General features: G+C 53.1%; 1 protein-coding gene across 2 annotated transcripts in view; it reads right to left on the reverse strand.

Moving 5' to 3' along the window:
* Positions 1 to 287: 287 nt before the first annotated feature.
* Positions 288 to 17507, reverse strand: part of Sgsm2 (small G protein signaling modulator 2) — a 41309-nt gene continuing 24089 nt past the window's right edge. The window contains exons 12-24 of one of the 2 annotated variants that reach the window (XM_036196847.1): positions 16161 to 16295; positions 12344 to 12497; positions 11255 to 11319; positions 11028 to 11173; positions 10472 to 10600; positions 10003 to 10185; positions 6007 to 6396; positions 5601 to 5725; positions 4934 to 5016; positions 4668 to 4777; positions 3029 to 3125; positions 2097 to 2264; positions 288 to 1881 (exon numbers count right to left, since the gene is read on the reverse strand). In XM_036196847.1, coding sequence (XP_036052740.1) covers positions 1796 to 1881; positions 2097 to 2264; positions 3029 to 3125; positions 4668 to 4777; positions 4934 to 5016; positions 5601 to 5725; positions 6007 to 6396; positions 10003 to 10185; positions 10472 to 10600; positions 11028 to 11173; positions 11255 to 11319; positions 12344 to 12497; positions 16161 to 16295 — 1871 coding nt within the window. In that variant the 3' untranslated portion in view covers positions 288 to 1795. The remainder of the gene's footprint in view (positions 1882 to 2096; positions 2265 to 3028; positions 3126 to 4667; positions 4778 to 4933; positions 5017 to 5600; positions 5726 to 6006; positions 6397 to 10002; positions 10186 to 10471; positions 10601 to 11027; positions 11174 to 11254; positions 11320 to 12343; positions 12498 to 16160; positions 16296 to 17507) is intronic. The other variant, XM_036196848.1, reaches the window with a different exon arrangement.

Raw genomic sequence — 17507 nt, forward strand, 5'->3', positions numbered from 1 at the left:
GGGAGGCTGGTGGAGACATGGGGAGGCCAAAGACTTACTCCCAGCTACAGGCTGGAGGCTCTGCTGGTTGACCTGAGATAAGATCATGGTTCTGGGGTGAGGTGTGTGGCATTCTGGGTAATTGGCTTTCTATCTAGCCCACGCCGTGGCGGCCCCTTTAGGAACAACTGTGGTTCTCTTATCCCATTCTTGCTGTCTTGGAAGCTGTCACTCTTTACTGCTGGATCAAGGAAGGACATGTTTTGTGTGTTTTGTGTCCTGCCAGTCTCACAAGTAGCCATCAGAGCTGCAGGCATTGCCAAATGAATTTTATTGGTCTATTATATTGAAGAGTATAGTTTCTGAGCAAAACAAAATCAACTGACCAACCAGATGAAAAAACAAACAAAAAACAAAAATAAACCTCAAACCCCATACACTCTGCTCCTCACAGAACCAGAGTCACTAAGGCAGGCACACGTTGGCCACCATGCTTGGTGGAGGCCAAGGAATCATGAACAAGGACGGGCTGGCCCCACACAGGCCGTGCAGTACAGGGGTTAGGGAGGGCATGTGCTAGATGCAGACGGCGGCTGGCCCTTTCTCGTGTTTTCCAAATGCAGGAAGTCTGTGGACCTGTAACTTCTGGGCAGGAGCCAGGCAAGGTGTGGCCCCCAGGTTCCGGGCCTGGCTTGCATGTGCTTGGGGGGCGGAGATGACAAAACAAGCAGCATGCCTTGGGTCAAGGGGTGTCCCTTTGGTGACACCCCTGCAAACTCTTCCAAGGGCCTTTCTGGGTTTCCAGGCCTCTCAGTATCCTGAGAAGCATGTGGAAAGTGGAGCTGGCATGAACTGAGAATACCCAGGCAATCCCACCTCCCTTGGTCCTGGGAACTCATAGATATCTGGAACAGGTAATGGAACAGGTAATAAATACCCTGAAGCTCAGAGGCCTGTCCTTGAAAACAGGCTGTGACAGGACTGCTTTCCTACAGAGTCTCCCTAGGGTCCCTCTGGAGAGCAACCAATACCCACTGCCCTCCATACCACGCAGAGGGTGAATGTGCTATTTATGCGCAGCCTTGGGGACCTCTAGTGCGTAATGCAAGGGCAGGGTGTGGAGAGTGACACTGTATAGACATGAGTGGGCGCACTGTGCAATGGGTGGGGAGCTCATGGGGTCACTCTGGTGGCCAGAGACTATGGCAGTGCTGCTGAGGTGGACTGCTCTCCCAGGGCCCACATCTGGCTTCCCAAGTCTCAGGAGAGCCTGGAAGGTAGCCCAGGTCTCCTGGCCCCAGGACACATGCCTGAATAGGCAGCTGGTTGAGACGACAGAAGGTCTCAGGAGAGATACGGCACAGAGCTCCTTGCCCCATGCAACTCCTGTTAGATGAGGCTGAGGCCACTGTAGACCCCACTAACCTTATGTGGCCCCAGGGTGACTGGAAGAGACATTGGGAAACAGTCCAAACTGAGGCTACAGGTGGCAGTGGGGCTGTTCTGGTGTTTGAGGGGGAAACTGGGTAGCTGTCTCCCAAGGCAGCCCCTCTCCCTGAGGCCAACCCTTCCCACCCAGTTGTGATCTGCAGGCATCCTGACCCTGACTTGCCCTGGAGGGCCATCACTGCCCACACTCACAGGCCAGGCTCACAGTCACTTTGTTAGGTTACACAGCTGAGTGGGCAGGGTTGGCAGGGGTCGAGGCAGGGGACTGGCTTGGGGTGAGGCAGTCTGGCTATGGTGACCCCCACCTCTCCTGCTGGAGTGCGGGGCCTGCTCCCGGGCTCTCCACTCCTCAGCCCCTGGAGGCAGCTCACTTGTCCATGAGCATCTGCACCTTGTGGACGAGGTCCCGGGCAATTTGCAGGATCTCCTGGGCGTCATGATGTTCAGCCCGCTCTAGGGGGAACATGGATAATTATGGGGAGGTTAGGAGGGGCCCTGTGCCTACTAATCTTGCTTAGTTTCTACCTGCTGTGCTCTTGACATCTGCCTATGTCCTCACAGAAACCCTATGATTCCTGAAAACCCAACTCCGCCCAGTCCAGGACCTGGCCTCCATGCCCTGCTGGGGGTGGGGGTGGGGGAGCCAGGATGGCCGGATCACCTCGTACCATTGAAGAACTTAATGATGTCAGTGAAGTCCATGTTGTTGTCACGGATAATCTCTCTGTAGGCCTCCACCAGGGCCAGGGCGATGAACAGGACAAAGTGCTCTGAAGAGATGTGCCTGGCCGCCCAGATCACCTCCCATACTGCAAACACGTCCTCATACAGCAACTCTGGGGACGGTAAGGAGCTGGCACTTACCGTCCCAAGCACGGGGCTTGATGGAGACACATGGGAGCCAGCTTCAGCAGCTGGATTCTCCCCACTGCACTCAGCCTGGCTGAGCCTGGCTCCAGAATGGCTGTTCTATCCCCTACCCTAGACCCAGCCCCTGCCCTTCTCTTTGGTCATTTCCCCAGACTGTGTGGCACTCCCCACTTTTAGTGCTCAGGGAAGCTGTAGTTTGAACAAGGTTCCAAGACCATCACCTGTGACAAAGGAAGCCTCCTGCCTGTGCGATGGAGATGCCTCACAGGCGTGAGGAAACACGGACCCAGACCACCTTAGTCAAACGCAAGCTGGGCAGGGGCAGGACACACAGTACAGTACGTAGTGATTAGAATACCACTGACCACTGGCTTGGGAAGAGGGCTCTCCTGCTGCCTGACCTCATTCCATGATCTTACTTTTCTTTTTTCTTTTTTTTCTAAAGACAGCCTTGCTATGTAGCTGACAGTGGCCTTGAACTCCTTCCTGATAACCCTTCTGTTGCAGCCTCTGGAGTACTGGGATTATAGGCATGTGCCATGATACCCAGACCCACCCATTTCTTTCTTTCTTTTTTTTTTTTTTTTTTTTTTTTTGGTTTTTTGAGACAGGGCTTCTCTGTAGCTTTGGAGCCTGTCCTGGAACTTGCTTTGTAGACCAGGCTGGCTTCGAACTCACAGAAATCCACCTGCCTCTGCCTCCCAAGTGCTGGGACCCACTCACTTCTTACCTCTTTTAAAATCCAGCAGGAACCAGCGGTAACAGAAGTAGAAATGGGTATAGTCTCCATTTTGATGCATCAGCTCAAACAGCTCCGAGTCCAAGATCTCATGGTGGAGAGGGAGAGATACTGACCAGAGCTGCCTCCCTGCTACCCTCCGCGCCCCCCGGGGTGCCCAGCCACTCTCCTGCACTGCCATGTCTACCCTCTGGCAGCTGTGTCCCACTGTCCGTGTTCATCCGTCCCTCTGTCTCCCTCTTTATGTAGTTACTTCAGTTTCTGGGCATCTGATTTAGTCACCAAGCCCACCTCCCACCAGCACACACAGGGACAAGCATGTGTGCCCACTGCTACTCAGTTTCTAACACACACAGCAGTATTTCTGTGTGGTGCTGGGAAGAAACCCGGGGCTTTTCGTGTGCTGGGCCAGCATTCTGCCTGAACTAGCGCCTTCACTTGTAAACATTTAATTAATTAATTCTTTAAAAAAAATTAGTTTATGTACAATGCTGTTTCGCCTGCATGTATATCTGTGTGAGGGTGTTGGATCTCCTGGAACTGGTGTTACAGACAGTTGTGAGCTGCCATGTGGGTCCTGGGAATTGAACCTGAGTCCTCTAGAAGAGCAGCGAGTGCTCTTACCCGCTGAGCCATCTCCCCAGCCCCAACTAATTAATTCAGGGTTTGTACATATGTGCCTACAAGTGTTCGTGGGTGAACATGGGTGTGTGTGCTGACCAGGGGATGTGTGTGTGTGTATGTGTGTGTGTGTGTGTGCTGACTATGGTGTGTGTGTGTGTGTGTGTGCTGACTAGGGTGTGTGTGTGTGTGTGTGTGTGTGTGTGTGTGTGTTGACCAGGGGATATGTGTGTGTGTGTGTGTGTGTGTGTGTGCGCTGACCAGGGGACAGCTTCAGCTTCAGATGTCATTTCACTGGTGCTATCCACCTATCTTGGTTACTTTTTGGATACAAGGTCTTTCACTGGCCTGGAATTCAAGTAGACTAGGTTGTCTGGCCAGAAATGCCCAGGGATCCATCCACCTGTCTCCCCCTTCCCAGCACTGGGATCATAAGCCACTGTGTGGCTTTAAAAACAAAACAAGACTATTGGTCCTGGGAGTCAAACCGGCTCCTTGACTAGCAAATTTCTCCGGCCCTGTTGACTTAGTTTTAATTTTGTTTGAGATAGGGTCTCACTCTAGCCTAGGCTCACCTGCAATTCACAGCCATCCTGATCTTGCCTTAGTCTACCAAGTGATGGGATTTCAGGCATGAACTGTGATACCCAGCTACTTTTACTAATACATACGTGTGTGTGTGTGTGTGTGTGTGTGTACTAATTTAATTAATTTTAAGACATCTCATATAGTCAAGGCTGGTCTCCAACTCACTGTAGTCAAGCTGGCCTTGACCTTCCTGCCCCCACATCCCAAGTGCTGGGAACACAGCATGTGCCTGGCAGCAGTGTTTTTTAAATGAAGTTCAGCTATGGCTGTGGTGCATGCCAATATGGCTGCCCTCAAAGCAGAGGTAGAAGGTTTGCCGTAAGTTCCAGGCCAGCCCTAAGAGATCAAGTCTCCTTGTAAAGGACATCTCCAGCCTCCCTGGGGCTGATGAGTGAGTGAGTCAGGCAGCTGTAGCACTCACCTGGATGAGGGAGCGCATGTTGGCAAAGTGGGTGTCCATGGCCCCCCCATTGGGGAAGTTCTGGCTCATCCTCTTCATGAGCTGGCTGAAGCAGCTGTAGGCCAGCTGGTCTGTGGTGAGACGGGAGTGAGGCCCCGGGACAGCAGGGCAGACACCAGGGCAGACTGGTAATATTCCCACACCTAGACCTAGGCATCATCCCCTTTCTCCCATCTGGTCACTCTGAACCCAGGTCCACTTTGGGAAGCCCACACACCATCCCTTACCATTGTCGAGGATGACCAGGAGAGGGGCCAGGAGGTCACACATGCCCTGCACGTAGCCCACATCCAGGTGCTCCCACACGTAGCTGAAATGCCAGGGGTGAACACTGTGACTGTCATCCTCTTTTCTTGGGGATTGGCATGGACATGACCCCTAAAACATTCTGTTCCCCACAAGTCAGTCTTTCTTTCCACAATTCTAAAACATTTACTGTGTTCTACCCTGTGAGGCAGAGGGACTACCAATGTCCCTTACCCCCAAGGCACTTCAGTAGGACTTGGCGAGGGAACAGAAGGCCGCCAGTCTGGTGTGAAGGGCAGGGGAGTGAGAACAGGTGAGTGTCTGAAAGACCCCTTGGATGCAGGGTGGTGTGGGGGTGCTGCAGGGACAGTGCTCCAAACAGGATGCAGTGGGGGGGGGGGTGCTGCAGGGACAGTGCTCCAGACAGAGCATGCAGTGGGGTGGGGGTGCTGCAGGGACAGTGTTCTAGACAGAGGATGCAGTGGGGTGGGGGTGCTGCAGGGACAGTGTTCTAGACAGAGGATGCAGTGGGGTGGGGGTGCTGCAGGGACTGTTCCAGACAGGATGCAAGGAGACCTGAGACAGTACATAGGTGAAATCATGGCCCGCACTGGGTCCCCACACCTCCCGCAGCCGGCCCCATGGCACCTGCACATGATGTCTCTGAGCCTCTCGAGGTTGGGGGTCGTGAAGTACCAGTAATTTCGGTCACACCTCTGCACATCCTTGTCTATGCGGTGCAGATTTAAGGCCACGGTGTCCAGTAATTCTATCTGGAAAAGTGGGTGTCCCTCAGAGGTGAGGCTGGCCAGCCTCTCCTAGGTTGGGGCAAGAGGTGGTACCCAAAGAAAACCCAGCCAACAAGGACCCCAGAGCTCTGAGAACAGAGGCCTCTTAGTGATGCTCGAAGAGCTCTTTCAGGATAGACAGACAGACAGACAGACAGACACACACACACCCCCTCTCCCCTTGCAGTCAGTGCCCAGGTTTTAGGGTGTCAGGACTCCAGAGCCACTGGAGTAGTGGGAGGGAGCATCAGGGGACGTCCACGTACAGTATAGGCCGCAGCACACACGGCTGCGAGCTCCTCCCCTGCTTCGAGCTCACTGGCAGGTGCAAGCTTCCCCTGGCCTGGGTCATGGGGCTCAGAGAAAGTGTGGGCTGCAGTGGCTGGCACATCGGAGGAGCTTTCTTCCCCAGCGGCATCCTCTTCGAAGCCCACGCTCTGCGCCTCATCGAGGCTGGACTGGATGCCGGAGGCCACCGAGTAGTTACGGGAGGAAGGCAGGCCCGAGTCTGGGGAGTCAAACTCCACTGACTGTTGCTCGGCGGCGGCAGCGGCCATGCCTGGAGTCCCAGTTGCTGGTTCCTGCTCCTGCTTTGGTCTGGAATCATCAGGGTCCTGAGGCCCTGGGGGCTCTAGATCATCCACAGAGATAAACACCTGGTGGAAGTAAAGAGATGGTGACTCCATCCAACACTCCAGGGGCTCCCCTGGATCAGAACGGAGCTGGGAAAGGGGACTGTCTTCCTATTCCCTCCTCCCAACCCCAACTCCCAACACTACAGTCTCCGGCACCAGACCTGCCTCTACTCCAGCCAACCAAAAGAAGAAACAAGGCTTTGGGAAAAAAAAAAAAAAACAAAAAAACCGACAGGCGGTGCCTGTGCAGTACACTGCACAGCTTCCAGGGACTGCTATAGGAAGGGAGCAGAGGCCCTGTCTTTCTTTTCTCTGTGAAGCCCTGGCTGTCCTGGAACTCGATCTGTAGCCTAGGCTGGCCTCAAATTCAGAGGATCCGCCTACCTCTGCCTTCTGAATGCTGGGATTAAAGGCGTGCACCACCACCATCCATTTTTTGTTTGTTTGTTTTTCCAGACAGGGTTTCTCTGTGTAGCTTTGGAGTCTGTCCTGGGACTCACTTTGTAGACCAGGCTGGCCTGGAACTCACAGAGATCCACCTGCCTCTGCCTTCTAAGTGCTGGGATTTAAGGCGTGCATCACCACCACCTGGCTTTTTAAAAAGAGATCTATTTTTTTATTTTTAATTATGTGTTTGGATATTGGGTTTTGCACCTGGGTGTAAGCACTTGCTGAGGCCAGGGACAGTAGGAACCAAACTCAGGTCCTCTACAAAAACAGTATGTTCTCCAACCCCGCAGCATGTGATCTCAGTAGTGGAGCTGTCTCTGGTCCCAAGGCTCCAACTCTTGGTAGCCAGTTTGAGCTCATCGTCCTTCTGCAGAGACCTGAAGTCACAAAGGGTCCCGGGAGAGCTGCCCTGGTGTCTTGACATGGCTGCTGGGGTGTGATGGGAGAACAAACTGCAGGTTTTAGGAAAAGCAAGTTCTTTATTCCTGGTATCAAATGTTGAGCAGACAAGACAGGAAACCTCTGTAGCAACACCAAGCCAGTGATGTTAGTCTTCAGACAGTGAAGGGAAATACTCCACTGCCTGCCGAAGCCCACCACAGAACAAGTCCAGGGGAAACAGCAGGCCACACACCCTTTGTCTTTTCTTTTTCTAACTGGACAATGTAGTCAAAGGGATGCTAAAAGTCTTCACTCTGGGTAAGAAATCTGAAACACTGGGTAAAGTCATACTTGTGAAACTTGGTAGCCCAGGCTGGCCTCAGCTGCCAAGTATTGTGAATACCAGAGCACACCACTGCCCGGCTCAGACTTGTTTTCATGTAATTATGATTACTGTGTGTGTATGGTGAGTATGTGGGTTAGTGATGCATGTGCGGTAATGCACACAGGCCAGAGGACAGTTTTGTGAGTCAATCTCTCCTTTCACCTGTAAGTGGTTTGGAGGGTCAAACGTAGGTCGTCAGACTTGTGCAGAAAGTGCCTTTACCTGCTGAACTGTCTCACCCTCCCAGACACAGGTTTTTATAAGCACTAAGTATGTCATCAAGGGGTTAAGAACAGAGCGCATGGGATGGAGAGGGTGTCCTGTTAGTTTAGACAGTTAAAAAAAATATTTATTTTTGTTTTAAGTATATAGGTGTTTTGTCCACATGTATGTCTGTGCATCACATGCATGCAGTGCCCATGGAGGTCAGAAGAGGGCACCAGATGCCCTGGAACTGGAGTTACAGATGGTTATGAGCAGCCACGTGGGTGCTGGGAACTGAACCCAGGAACTCAGGAAGAGCAGCCAGTGCTCCTAACTGCTGAGCCATCTCTCTGGCTAGAGTTATATTCTTTAAGTCTTGCTCTACTTTATATTTTCTGTTAACATTCATGATTAGTAAAGTATAAAAAACAAACTTTATCTAAAAAAGCCTCTCTCTCTGTGTTTCTTTTGAAATAGGGACTAATGTAACCCAGGATGGCTCGGACTCTACTATGGAGCTAAGGATGGCCTTGAGTTCCTGATCCTTCTACCTCTACAGCACTGAGATCTCAGATGTGAGACACATCTGGCTTTTTTTTTTTTTTAAGATTTATTTATTTATTTATTTATTTATTTATTTATTTATTTATTTATTTGTTATGTACACAGAAGAAGGTGCCAGATCTCATTACAGATGGTTGTGAGCCACCATGTGGGTGCTGGGAATTGAACTCAGGACCTTTGGAAGAGCAGTTGGCGCTCTTAACCTCTGAGCCTTCTCTCTAGCTCACATCTGGCTTTTTAACATTAATTTGTTAGTTTAACATACAAAGTAATGGACTTCACTGTGGCATCTTCACATTTATGTGTCATTCTGAAAAAAAAAAAAAAGACAATTTTGAAGGGGAAAAAAAATCACAAAATGGGGGCTGGAGAGATGGCTCAGTGGTTAAGAACACTTGTTGCCCTTCAGAGGACCTGGGTAGATTCCCAGCATCCACATGGTAGGTCTTAATCACCCATAATTCCAGTTCCAGAGAGATGTCCTCTTTTGACCTCCACAGGCACCAGGTATACATGTGGTACATAAACAGACATGCAGTCAAAACACTCATACACGCCTTTAATCCCAGCACTGAGGAGACAGAGGCAGGCGGATCTCTGTGAGTTCGAGGCCAGCCTGGGCTACAGAGTGAGTCCCAGGACAGCCAGGGCTGTTACACAGAGAAACCCTGTCTTGAAAAATAAAACAACAACGACAAAAACCAGAACCACTTAGGGGCTGAACATTGCTGTATATAACTTTAATCCTAACACTTGGGAAGCAGAGGCAGGTGGAGCTCTATGAGTTCGAGGCCAGCCTGGTCTACATGGTATGTTCAGATCTACAAAGGGAGACCCTGTCTCAATAATAAATAAATACAGGAATAAAAACAGCTTATTCCAGGTAAATATGCAGAGCATGCCTGTACTCCCAGCTAAGGAGGCTGAGGCAGTACGACAGTTAAGGCCAGTTACAGACAGGAGGGCTGGGGAGAGGAAAGAAGAAAGGTAGGAAAAGAAAAAGGAAAAAGAAACTCAGATATGGGTGGGATGGCAGCGGCGGCGGGCAGCGCTCACTGCCTGCTGTTCTCAAGGCAGATGGCAGCAGGAAGAGCATTCCACGGTGCTCTACCTACCTCTGCAGATACTTGGACAAGGTGACGGAAAACTGCAGTGAGAGGGCCTGCCAGTGGACATCAGTGGCTCTCTACGCGCTACTCTGGCTTATATAACTTTCTCTGGCCAATGACTTTCCATAAAGCCTCTTTGATCAGAGTCACAGGAACGGAGAAGTTTGGAAATGGAGGCCAGATATGGGGCACTCTTGCTCAGAAACACTGATCCCCCAGAAGCAGATGCAGTACTGGAACTCATGGGAACCCATGACTATCTCACCTTTGAGAAGCTTCCCCACATCCCAAAAGGCTCATTTGCCCCTACTATTCTGTTCAAGCGCAGCACAAAGCGATGGCTTGGTTTTTTGTGAAAGCACCCGAAGTTGCCCATTCTTCAGCTGAAATTTCAAGACACTGACACAGGAAGCCTCTGAGCAGGACCCAACTGCCAGTACTTGGAGCTGGCCCCATGCTCAGGACCCTGGTGCCTGAGAGATTCCTGGGCCCCAACAGCCCTCCCCACCAAGTCCTTTCCCCAGAATGGCTCACATCATTGCTGATGGTAGAATCTCGGTGCACCAGGCGCTGCACGTGGCTGTCGATGCTGCTGCCCGAGGAGAATTTAGGAAGCGTGGCTGGATGAGCTTCCCGCTCCCGCTGTCTCACCACCACCTCGCAGGCCTTCCACTCTGCCAGCACCTGCTGGTACCTCGCTGCCACGGCTGTATCCACCTGTGCTCAGACCACACCATGACCATGAGGGAGGGCGCCCCAGGCGTGCCTCCCTCAGAGCTGAGTGAGCAGGTACTGGAACTTTAGCCAAGGGGCGGGGGAATGCAGAAGCTGGGATGGCTGGCCTGGAGCAGGCCCTGAGGTGAGGGCCATGGGGCTGCTCCATTACCATCTTCCTCTGCAGTTTCTAGCTGGGGGGGGGGGGGGCTGAGGCTTCGGGGCTCCCTCTCTGGGGTCACTTGCCCAGCTGCTGTTTCCTTGGCTTTGCTGGAGCAGGCTCCCTTACCTGCTCCATCTCCTTCTTGCTCATGCCAAACTTGTAGTGGCCGAGCAGGAAGGGCCAGACATCCTTGCGAATCTCATGCTCCACACCGCCATAGTACACCTGTCGCAGCAGCTCCAGCTCCTCGTAGTTCTGAGGGATCCAGAGGGGAAAGACCATGCAGCCTCCAGGTGCTGTGGCCCAGCAGCCAAGCCACACCCCAGCGAGAGCTGGGCCTGTGTTTTCGTGGCTTTACTGAGCCCAGGCACACCCTGCTTGGGGTCCCACATTCTCCTGTTCTGTGGTTACAGCTATAAGAGATCTTGTCTCACCTCCTTCCTCACAGACAGGGCAACGCTTGTCAGATCTCAGCTCAATATGGAAGGAGACTGGATTCCCAGCCCAGTCCCTTCCCATGCATCTGAGATTCAGCCACACATCTACCAGTTTCACCTATCTGCCCAACTCCCTACCTCGCTTCACCCCAGACGACCATTCGGTTTAGAGCAGGCAGCCACATCTAACTGTTGCCTCCCAAGTCCCCACCCCACGCCTCTGCCCTTGGGAGCCCGGTTTGCACCTTTTTGTCCTTTTGATACTTGCTCCACACGTCCTTGGTAAGGCCACCTGAAGCCCCTGGGGGCCTGTCCGGTGGAATGATGTTGTGATGCACTAGTGCTGACAGGTGGGTCCTCACCGTGGACAGGTGGCGGCAGTAGGCAAGCCCTGCAACGGGCGAGGAGGAGGCTGTGACTGAGGTGCTTCCCCACCCCCAGCCCCTCAGAGCCCCCCTCACCATACACTCACAGCCATAGAAGGCCCGGGACACAATCTGCCTCTTCATGCTCTCGCACAGCAGCCTGAGGGGCAACCTGTGGAAACATCCTGGCTCAGAGGGAGGGGACTGTAGCCTACTGGTGACACTGTGGCTTGAGGGTGCAGGGGCAGCAAGATGCTGGGGGCTGTGTGGAGAGTGGGATATATAGCTTGGTAGTGTAAGACTTGCCCCCACCTTGCCGGCTACCCTTGATGTTGCTATTGGGGCCCCAACTTAAGCTAACTTTGCTCCAGTGAACACCCCCCCCACACACACACACACACAGGGTTTCTCTGCGTAACAACTCTGGCTGTCCTGGAACTCACTTTATAGACCAGGTTGGCTTCAAACTCACAGAGATCCACCTGCCTCTGCCTCCCAAGTGCTGAGACTATAGATGTGTGCCACCACCAGCTGGCACTGCAGTGAATCTTGATTTCCTTATGTATAAATGGAGACACTTCAGGATCACCAGAAATGGCAGGTTAAAATGAAGTGACTGGTAAAGGAGAACATCCAGTCAATGGACCCAAACTGTCCCCCATGCTGCCTTCATCCACGACAGTACTGAGTGTTCCCAGACACACAGCCTGACAGAGGGATATGCTCCTGACAGGAAGGGGAGCAGAGTATGGTATCCATTATGTGGAGGTATCACCCTGGGTACTCACATGCTCCTCACCTACTTTAGGAAGGAGGTGGTATTGCCCCATTTTACAGGGGAGAAAACTAAGGTTTAGAAACACAGAAGTGCCAGGCCTTTAATCTCAGCACTCAGGAGGGAGGTAGAGGCAGGCAGATCTCTGTAAGTTGGAGGCCAGCCTGGTTTACACAGTGAGATCCAGGTCAGCCAGAGCTACATAGTGAGACTCAGTCTCAAACAAAACAAAAAGGAAAACAGAGGCTCATAGAGACTCAGCAACGTGCTGGAGTCATTCAGGTAGCACAAATGGCATTTGAATCCAGGTCTGTCCAATCTAAAGAGGCTACCCTGACATGCCGACAGCGGAGCCCGTCAGGAGAGGAGGACACACTGGTACGCATTAACTGGAGGCTGGTTCCCGGTCCTTCCTACTCACCTGTCAGGAACGCAGCTGCAGTGACTGGGGGTTGCATATGGGGAGCTACTGGAGGAGCAGGAGAGGCAGGAGGAGCCCTGGCTACACAGGGGCTCTAGGTGCCAGGCCGTCAGGCTGGGTCCAAAACCCTGCATCTCAATCATGTCACCAGCATCTGAAGGCAGGAAGGGGCCAAGGTCAATGCCCGCTAGGCTGCCTCCCCCAAGTGCCCTGTAGCATGCCCGCCTCTGCCCAGAGCTGCAGACGAAATCACCCATTGGTGGAAATTCACAAGGTGGTGCCTGCCTGGTTGAGAACCCAGAGTTGGAGATAGTGAGAGGGTGCCTGACACTGCCCAGCTTCCCTTGGCCCCGGAGAGGACAGAAGGTGCTTTTTCCATATAACGGAATACTCGGACTGAGTTGTGGGTGAGTTGTCTACCCACCTCCATCAATAGCAGAGAACACGTGCTTTCCTAGAGAAAAGGGTTAGAAGAGCAAAGGCCTCCACTCCCTGAACTACTGCCAGTTAGCCTTCCTTCTGAGATGCTCAAGAATGGGTTTGGAAGCTTCAGTATCAATGACCAAAATCTCTGAGGAAGCCTCAAGCTATCCTTCTCACTACCTTGACTATCCCAGATCTGGTGGTCAGTGGGTAAGTAGGAACAGTGCTTCCTGCCCAAACCAGACACCCTGAGGCCTACTCTGAGGGCACTCAGCATGGTAGCTCTTGTGTGAGCTGGGATGGGGGGAACTTCCCAGGGCTGGCAGGGTAGAAGTGGTGCCTGGGTACATGGACCCAGTGATCCACCACACCAGTCATAGCTGAGCATGCCACGGTGCAGCACCACAGACAGATCCTTGGGCTTGTCTGTCTGTCTGTAGGTGGGGGCTGTCTCAGCCATCCCTGCTGATCTAAATTAGGACTGAATCAAGACTCTTCAAAGTTTCTCAGGCCGGAACACTGTTCAGGGTGGATACTCGCCAGGAGCCAGGGAGATGGAACACAGTGAAGGTGAAAAGTGAAAGACTGTACCACCGTGAGGGAGGAGGTGCAGAAAGAGTGAAGAACAGAGAGCTGCGTGCTGAAGTCTGTTCAGCAATGGTTTTCTAGGTAAATCTAACAAGAGACCCTGACTCCCCACAGTCTGGAGGCCTAGGTCTGGTTGGTGTTCTTGGACAGCCAGACTCCAGTTCTGGGTGTGCCTTGGTGGAGAGGGTTGAGCTGATTCCCCTCCAGTCCCTCAAGGGCTGTCCTGCCTTGTCCCCCCAGACCCATGAGTAGGATTGTGTCAGCATCTGGCCCTTCAGCTCCACCAGGAGGTAAATTAAGGGAATCTACTTGGTAGGGGGGCTGCGGCTCTGGGAGTGAGGGGTTACAAGCCATGCTGAAGTCGTAGGGAAGAGCGGGAGAGGCTAAGTGCAGATAGTAGGGATGGGAGCCTAGCTCCTGCTCCTGCAGCAGGCAGGAGGCCAGGTGTGGGAGGAGCAGGGGGGGGGGGGGGGGAGGGGGAGGTGAGGGGAGTCAGCCCAGCCAGGCAGACAGCAGGCAGCAGGCAGGAATGGTGACAGGTACAGAGGGTGGAGGATGGGCACAGAGGGAAACAAGCTCATGCCCAGAAAGCTAGGCCCAACCAAGGCACATCTCCTGGGTCAATGCTCTTCACCTTAATTCTCCAGGAAGGAGCTGAACCAGCCAGCATTGCACACTCTACACTGTGACCACCCAGTGCAGACAGCTGGAGCTCTGGAGTGACTGGGTGAGTGACTGGTGAGGCAACAGGCTGGACAGGGGTCTGCCGGGTCAGCTTTGACTCTGCTCTCTCCTCTGAGCATGAGGAGAGTATAAAGCAAACAATTGAGGGGTGTGAACCCCACAGCCCCTAGGACTCCGAGTGAAAGGGGCCTGGCCTGGAGCAGAATTAGAGTGAACAGCATCTCTGCTCTGTGGGGGCAGCAGGAACCGGAGGGGGAAGGGAAGAGGCCTGGACACCCCGCCACTTGAATCACATGCACAAGTCAAGCATGTTGCAGGCCCGAAAAAGCAGTGGCTGCAGGGCCCAACAGTGTTGTCATTATGGACTGGAGTGCAGAGGGGGGCTCTCGTCACTACTCCCCTCTTCTCTGGATTTTCTTCTCATACCTACACTTCTCCCCCAAGTACTGGGGGAGCAGGGGGATACACTGTGGGTTCGTCTAATCCCTAAATCCTATAAAAGGATACCCAGACTACTTCCAAGGCCTCTGAACTCCATGAGCTTGGAAATCTGTCTGATCTCCGAGACCTCAGTCCTAATACCAGTGGGCTTTCTTTTTTCTTCTGAGATCTCAAGTTGCCTGGGCTAGCTTCAGACTCCTTATTTAGCTAAGGCTGACCTGGACCTCCTAGACCCTCCTCCCTCTACTCACAAAATGCTGCAATTACAGGTGTGTGTACCATTCCACCCAGCAGTCAGTGGCCAAGAGGCCAGTTTTCGGGGTAACAAGTTCAACCGTCCCATACTACTCAAGGCCAGTTAACCAGGAAACAAGCAGTGTTGTTCAAGTCCACGGTGCAAAGAGCTAGCTGGCAGGTGTGTGTGTCAGTAATCTAAAGAGTCGGGTACTCCATGGCCTACAGGACTGGGAAGGAAGGCAGACCTGTGGCAGGAAGAAGAACAGCCGGCTGGGTTGGCTGAGGGGTGCTGGGTGTGCTCTGAGCCATGGGCCTGGCTGGCAGGAATAGGAGCCACTACTACTGGTGGAGTGACTTGGCTGTGCCCCTGAGCAGGACTCTGTAGAAGTGTAAGGAGAGAATTAGAAGGCACAGCATCTCTGTAGGAGTGTTAACACATCAGACTCTTTCTGTAAGAGTGAGAACCAATCCACTGCTATACACATGGTGGGGACTGGGGATTCCCTGGCATCTAAGAGCTAGCCTCGTCTCTGCCTCTCTGTCCAGCCTTTCCTGGAGCCCCTGTCTACCCTCATAGAGCTCCTGGTTGGTGGCTTTTCAAAGAGTGGGCCTCCTTCTCACCAAGAGAGCTCTGTGTTAAAAAGAATGTGGTGGGCAGATGAATGCTGAGACAATACTGTGCTGTGTTGTTTCTAGGGAAGGAGATCCCTACCACCATGGATGCTGGGGTCCAGAGTACAGGACACCTGGCTAACATCACTGGCATGGCACCTAGCACCAGTGAGAAAACTGAGCCTGGAGATGTTGAGATACTTGCTCAAACCCAGACAGTGAACCAGGGGCATGTGGGGCAGGAATTCAAGTTGCTGCTGGGAGCCTGTACCAGTTCCTGGACCCCCTGTGGTAAGTACATCTAGCTTCATGCTAAAGCACTACAGCCCTCATGCATGCTGGGAAGACCAATCCTTGGGGTCTCTTCTCATGGTGACCCTCACCCTTCACCTGACCTGTCCAGTTCCTATCTTTACCCCTGTCTTGTTAAGTCAGTGTTAGAAGCACAGGGCTGCAGCTGGCCTTTCCTGTCAGCAGGAGAGAAAGAGACCACTGTCTGGCATCTGTCAGCATGACTGGCATGACTAGGGAGCAACTCTGGGAGCCGTTCAGGCCCCTAAGAGGTGGGTCATCAGATAGCCAGCCCTCCTCCCCCAGCGGCGCTCCCTCTCTCCCCCGCCAGAGCCATTTGCTCTGAACATCCTCTCTTCTTGCCAGCACCTGTCTGGCCTCCCTGTGTCCTCACTGATCTGCCTTCTGATGGAAGGAGATGGCCCTGCGTGCAAGTCCCCTAATGCCAACACTGCTGTCTGAGCCCCTGCAGTGGGTGGCAGGTGGGCCCAGGGGGTGAGGGTGGAGGACGAGGTGAGTCCGGGGTGGGAGGGATAAGAACCTTTCATCAGACCGGGAGCTGTGAGGTTCCGCGAGCAGATCATTGAGAGCATCGCATGTAGCTTATCCTCCTCTTCCTCATCATCGTCCACCGAGGCCGCACGGCTGGCCGCTAGGTGGTGGTAGTTAATAGTGACTGCTCAAAGAAAATAGCGAGAGAGGCAGAGGCATGAGGACCCTAGTCCCTGGGCAGGAGAGACCGACTGCCTTCCTTGAGGTGAAAGGCATTGAGACTGGGATCACCTTGAACCTGCAAGGCACAGAGGAGGGAAGGGGGAGGGGTTGTCTAAGGACCTCCTGCTGGTTATCAGGAGAGGATGGAAGGCTCGGGCTGGGAAGTGGCTACAGAGCTCCACTGTTGGAGGGGTCCTCTCTAGGAAGAATGGAAAAGAGGGGTGTGTGTGTGCGTATGTGAGTGCACATGCGCACACATGTGCCGAGGAGACCACCAACCCTGACTAAGGCTAGCTAGGACTCCAGCCAGGTGGATCCCAATCTTCCTCTAGCTGCTGCCATGGTCAGGCTGAACTTAACATAGAGATGACCCCGAGCCCATCGTTTTAGAGTATAAACTCAACCTCCTTCTTCCAGGGTCCCCTCAGAGCCATCTTGGAGGAGCGGGAGTCACCCAACCGAGTTTCAGCTCCTGATGCCTGGCTCACTCTAGGGAGGGAAGAGGTCCTTTACAGTGATGTGACCAGAACGGAACACGTCACGGACTGAAGGAGCGAAATCAAAACCAAGCTGAGTCTGAGGCGAAATGCCGGCCTACAGCACCCTGGCTGTAGCTGTCTGCTCTGGTACATCTGGCAGGAATGGAGTCCCCCAAGCCTCTTTGGAACATTTGTGCTACAGCCGTCTGTGTGAAGTCTGGGTCATCTGCCCATCAACAAAGACATGTAACTGTAGACAACTTCTGGCACAAGTAAGGAAATGCAGGGAGGGGTAGGTGGTCTGGTTGGCCGCAATGACTGTGGACTGACAAGATTCCCTGACCTCATCTTCAAGAAATGCAAGGCTGGTGCAGAGAAACCGGGATGTGGTAGCATCACTGAGCAGAAAAAGCATCAATGTGGCAGGTACTTAGCCGCAAATGCCCCGAGGCCCAGGTGCCACCAGGACCCTCAGAGCCCAGCCCTCAACAGCCAAGCCTCAGCTTTCACCCTCTTCAGATGCAGCCTCTGCTTCTGTATCGGGAGCTGGCTTGAGGACTTTGGCTCTAGAAGTGAACTGGCACTGTAAAAAAGTGCAGTTCCTGTACCCAGGCTAATTTGTGGAGGCTGGATGGTAAGGCTAAAGAGGGGTGGAGAGTTCGCCATCTTTTATCTCAGCCTGAAGAGGAACAGAG

The sequence above is a fragment of the Onychomys torridus genome, chromosome 8 (assembly GCF_903995425.1).
Source record: "Onychomys torridus chromosome 8, mOncTor1.1, whole genome shotgun sequence".
Taxonomy (NCBI): domain Eukaryota; kingdom Metazoa; phylum Chordata; class Mammalia; order Rodentia; family Cricetidae; genus Onychomys; species Onychomys torridus.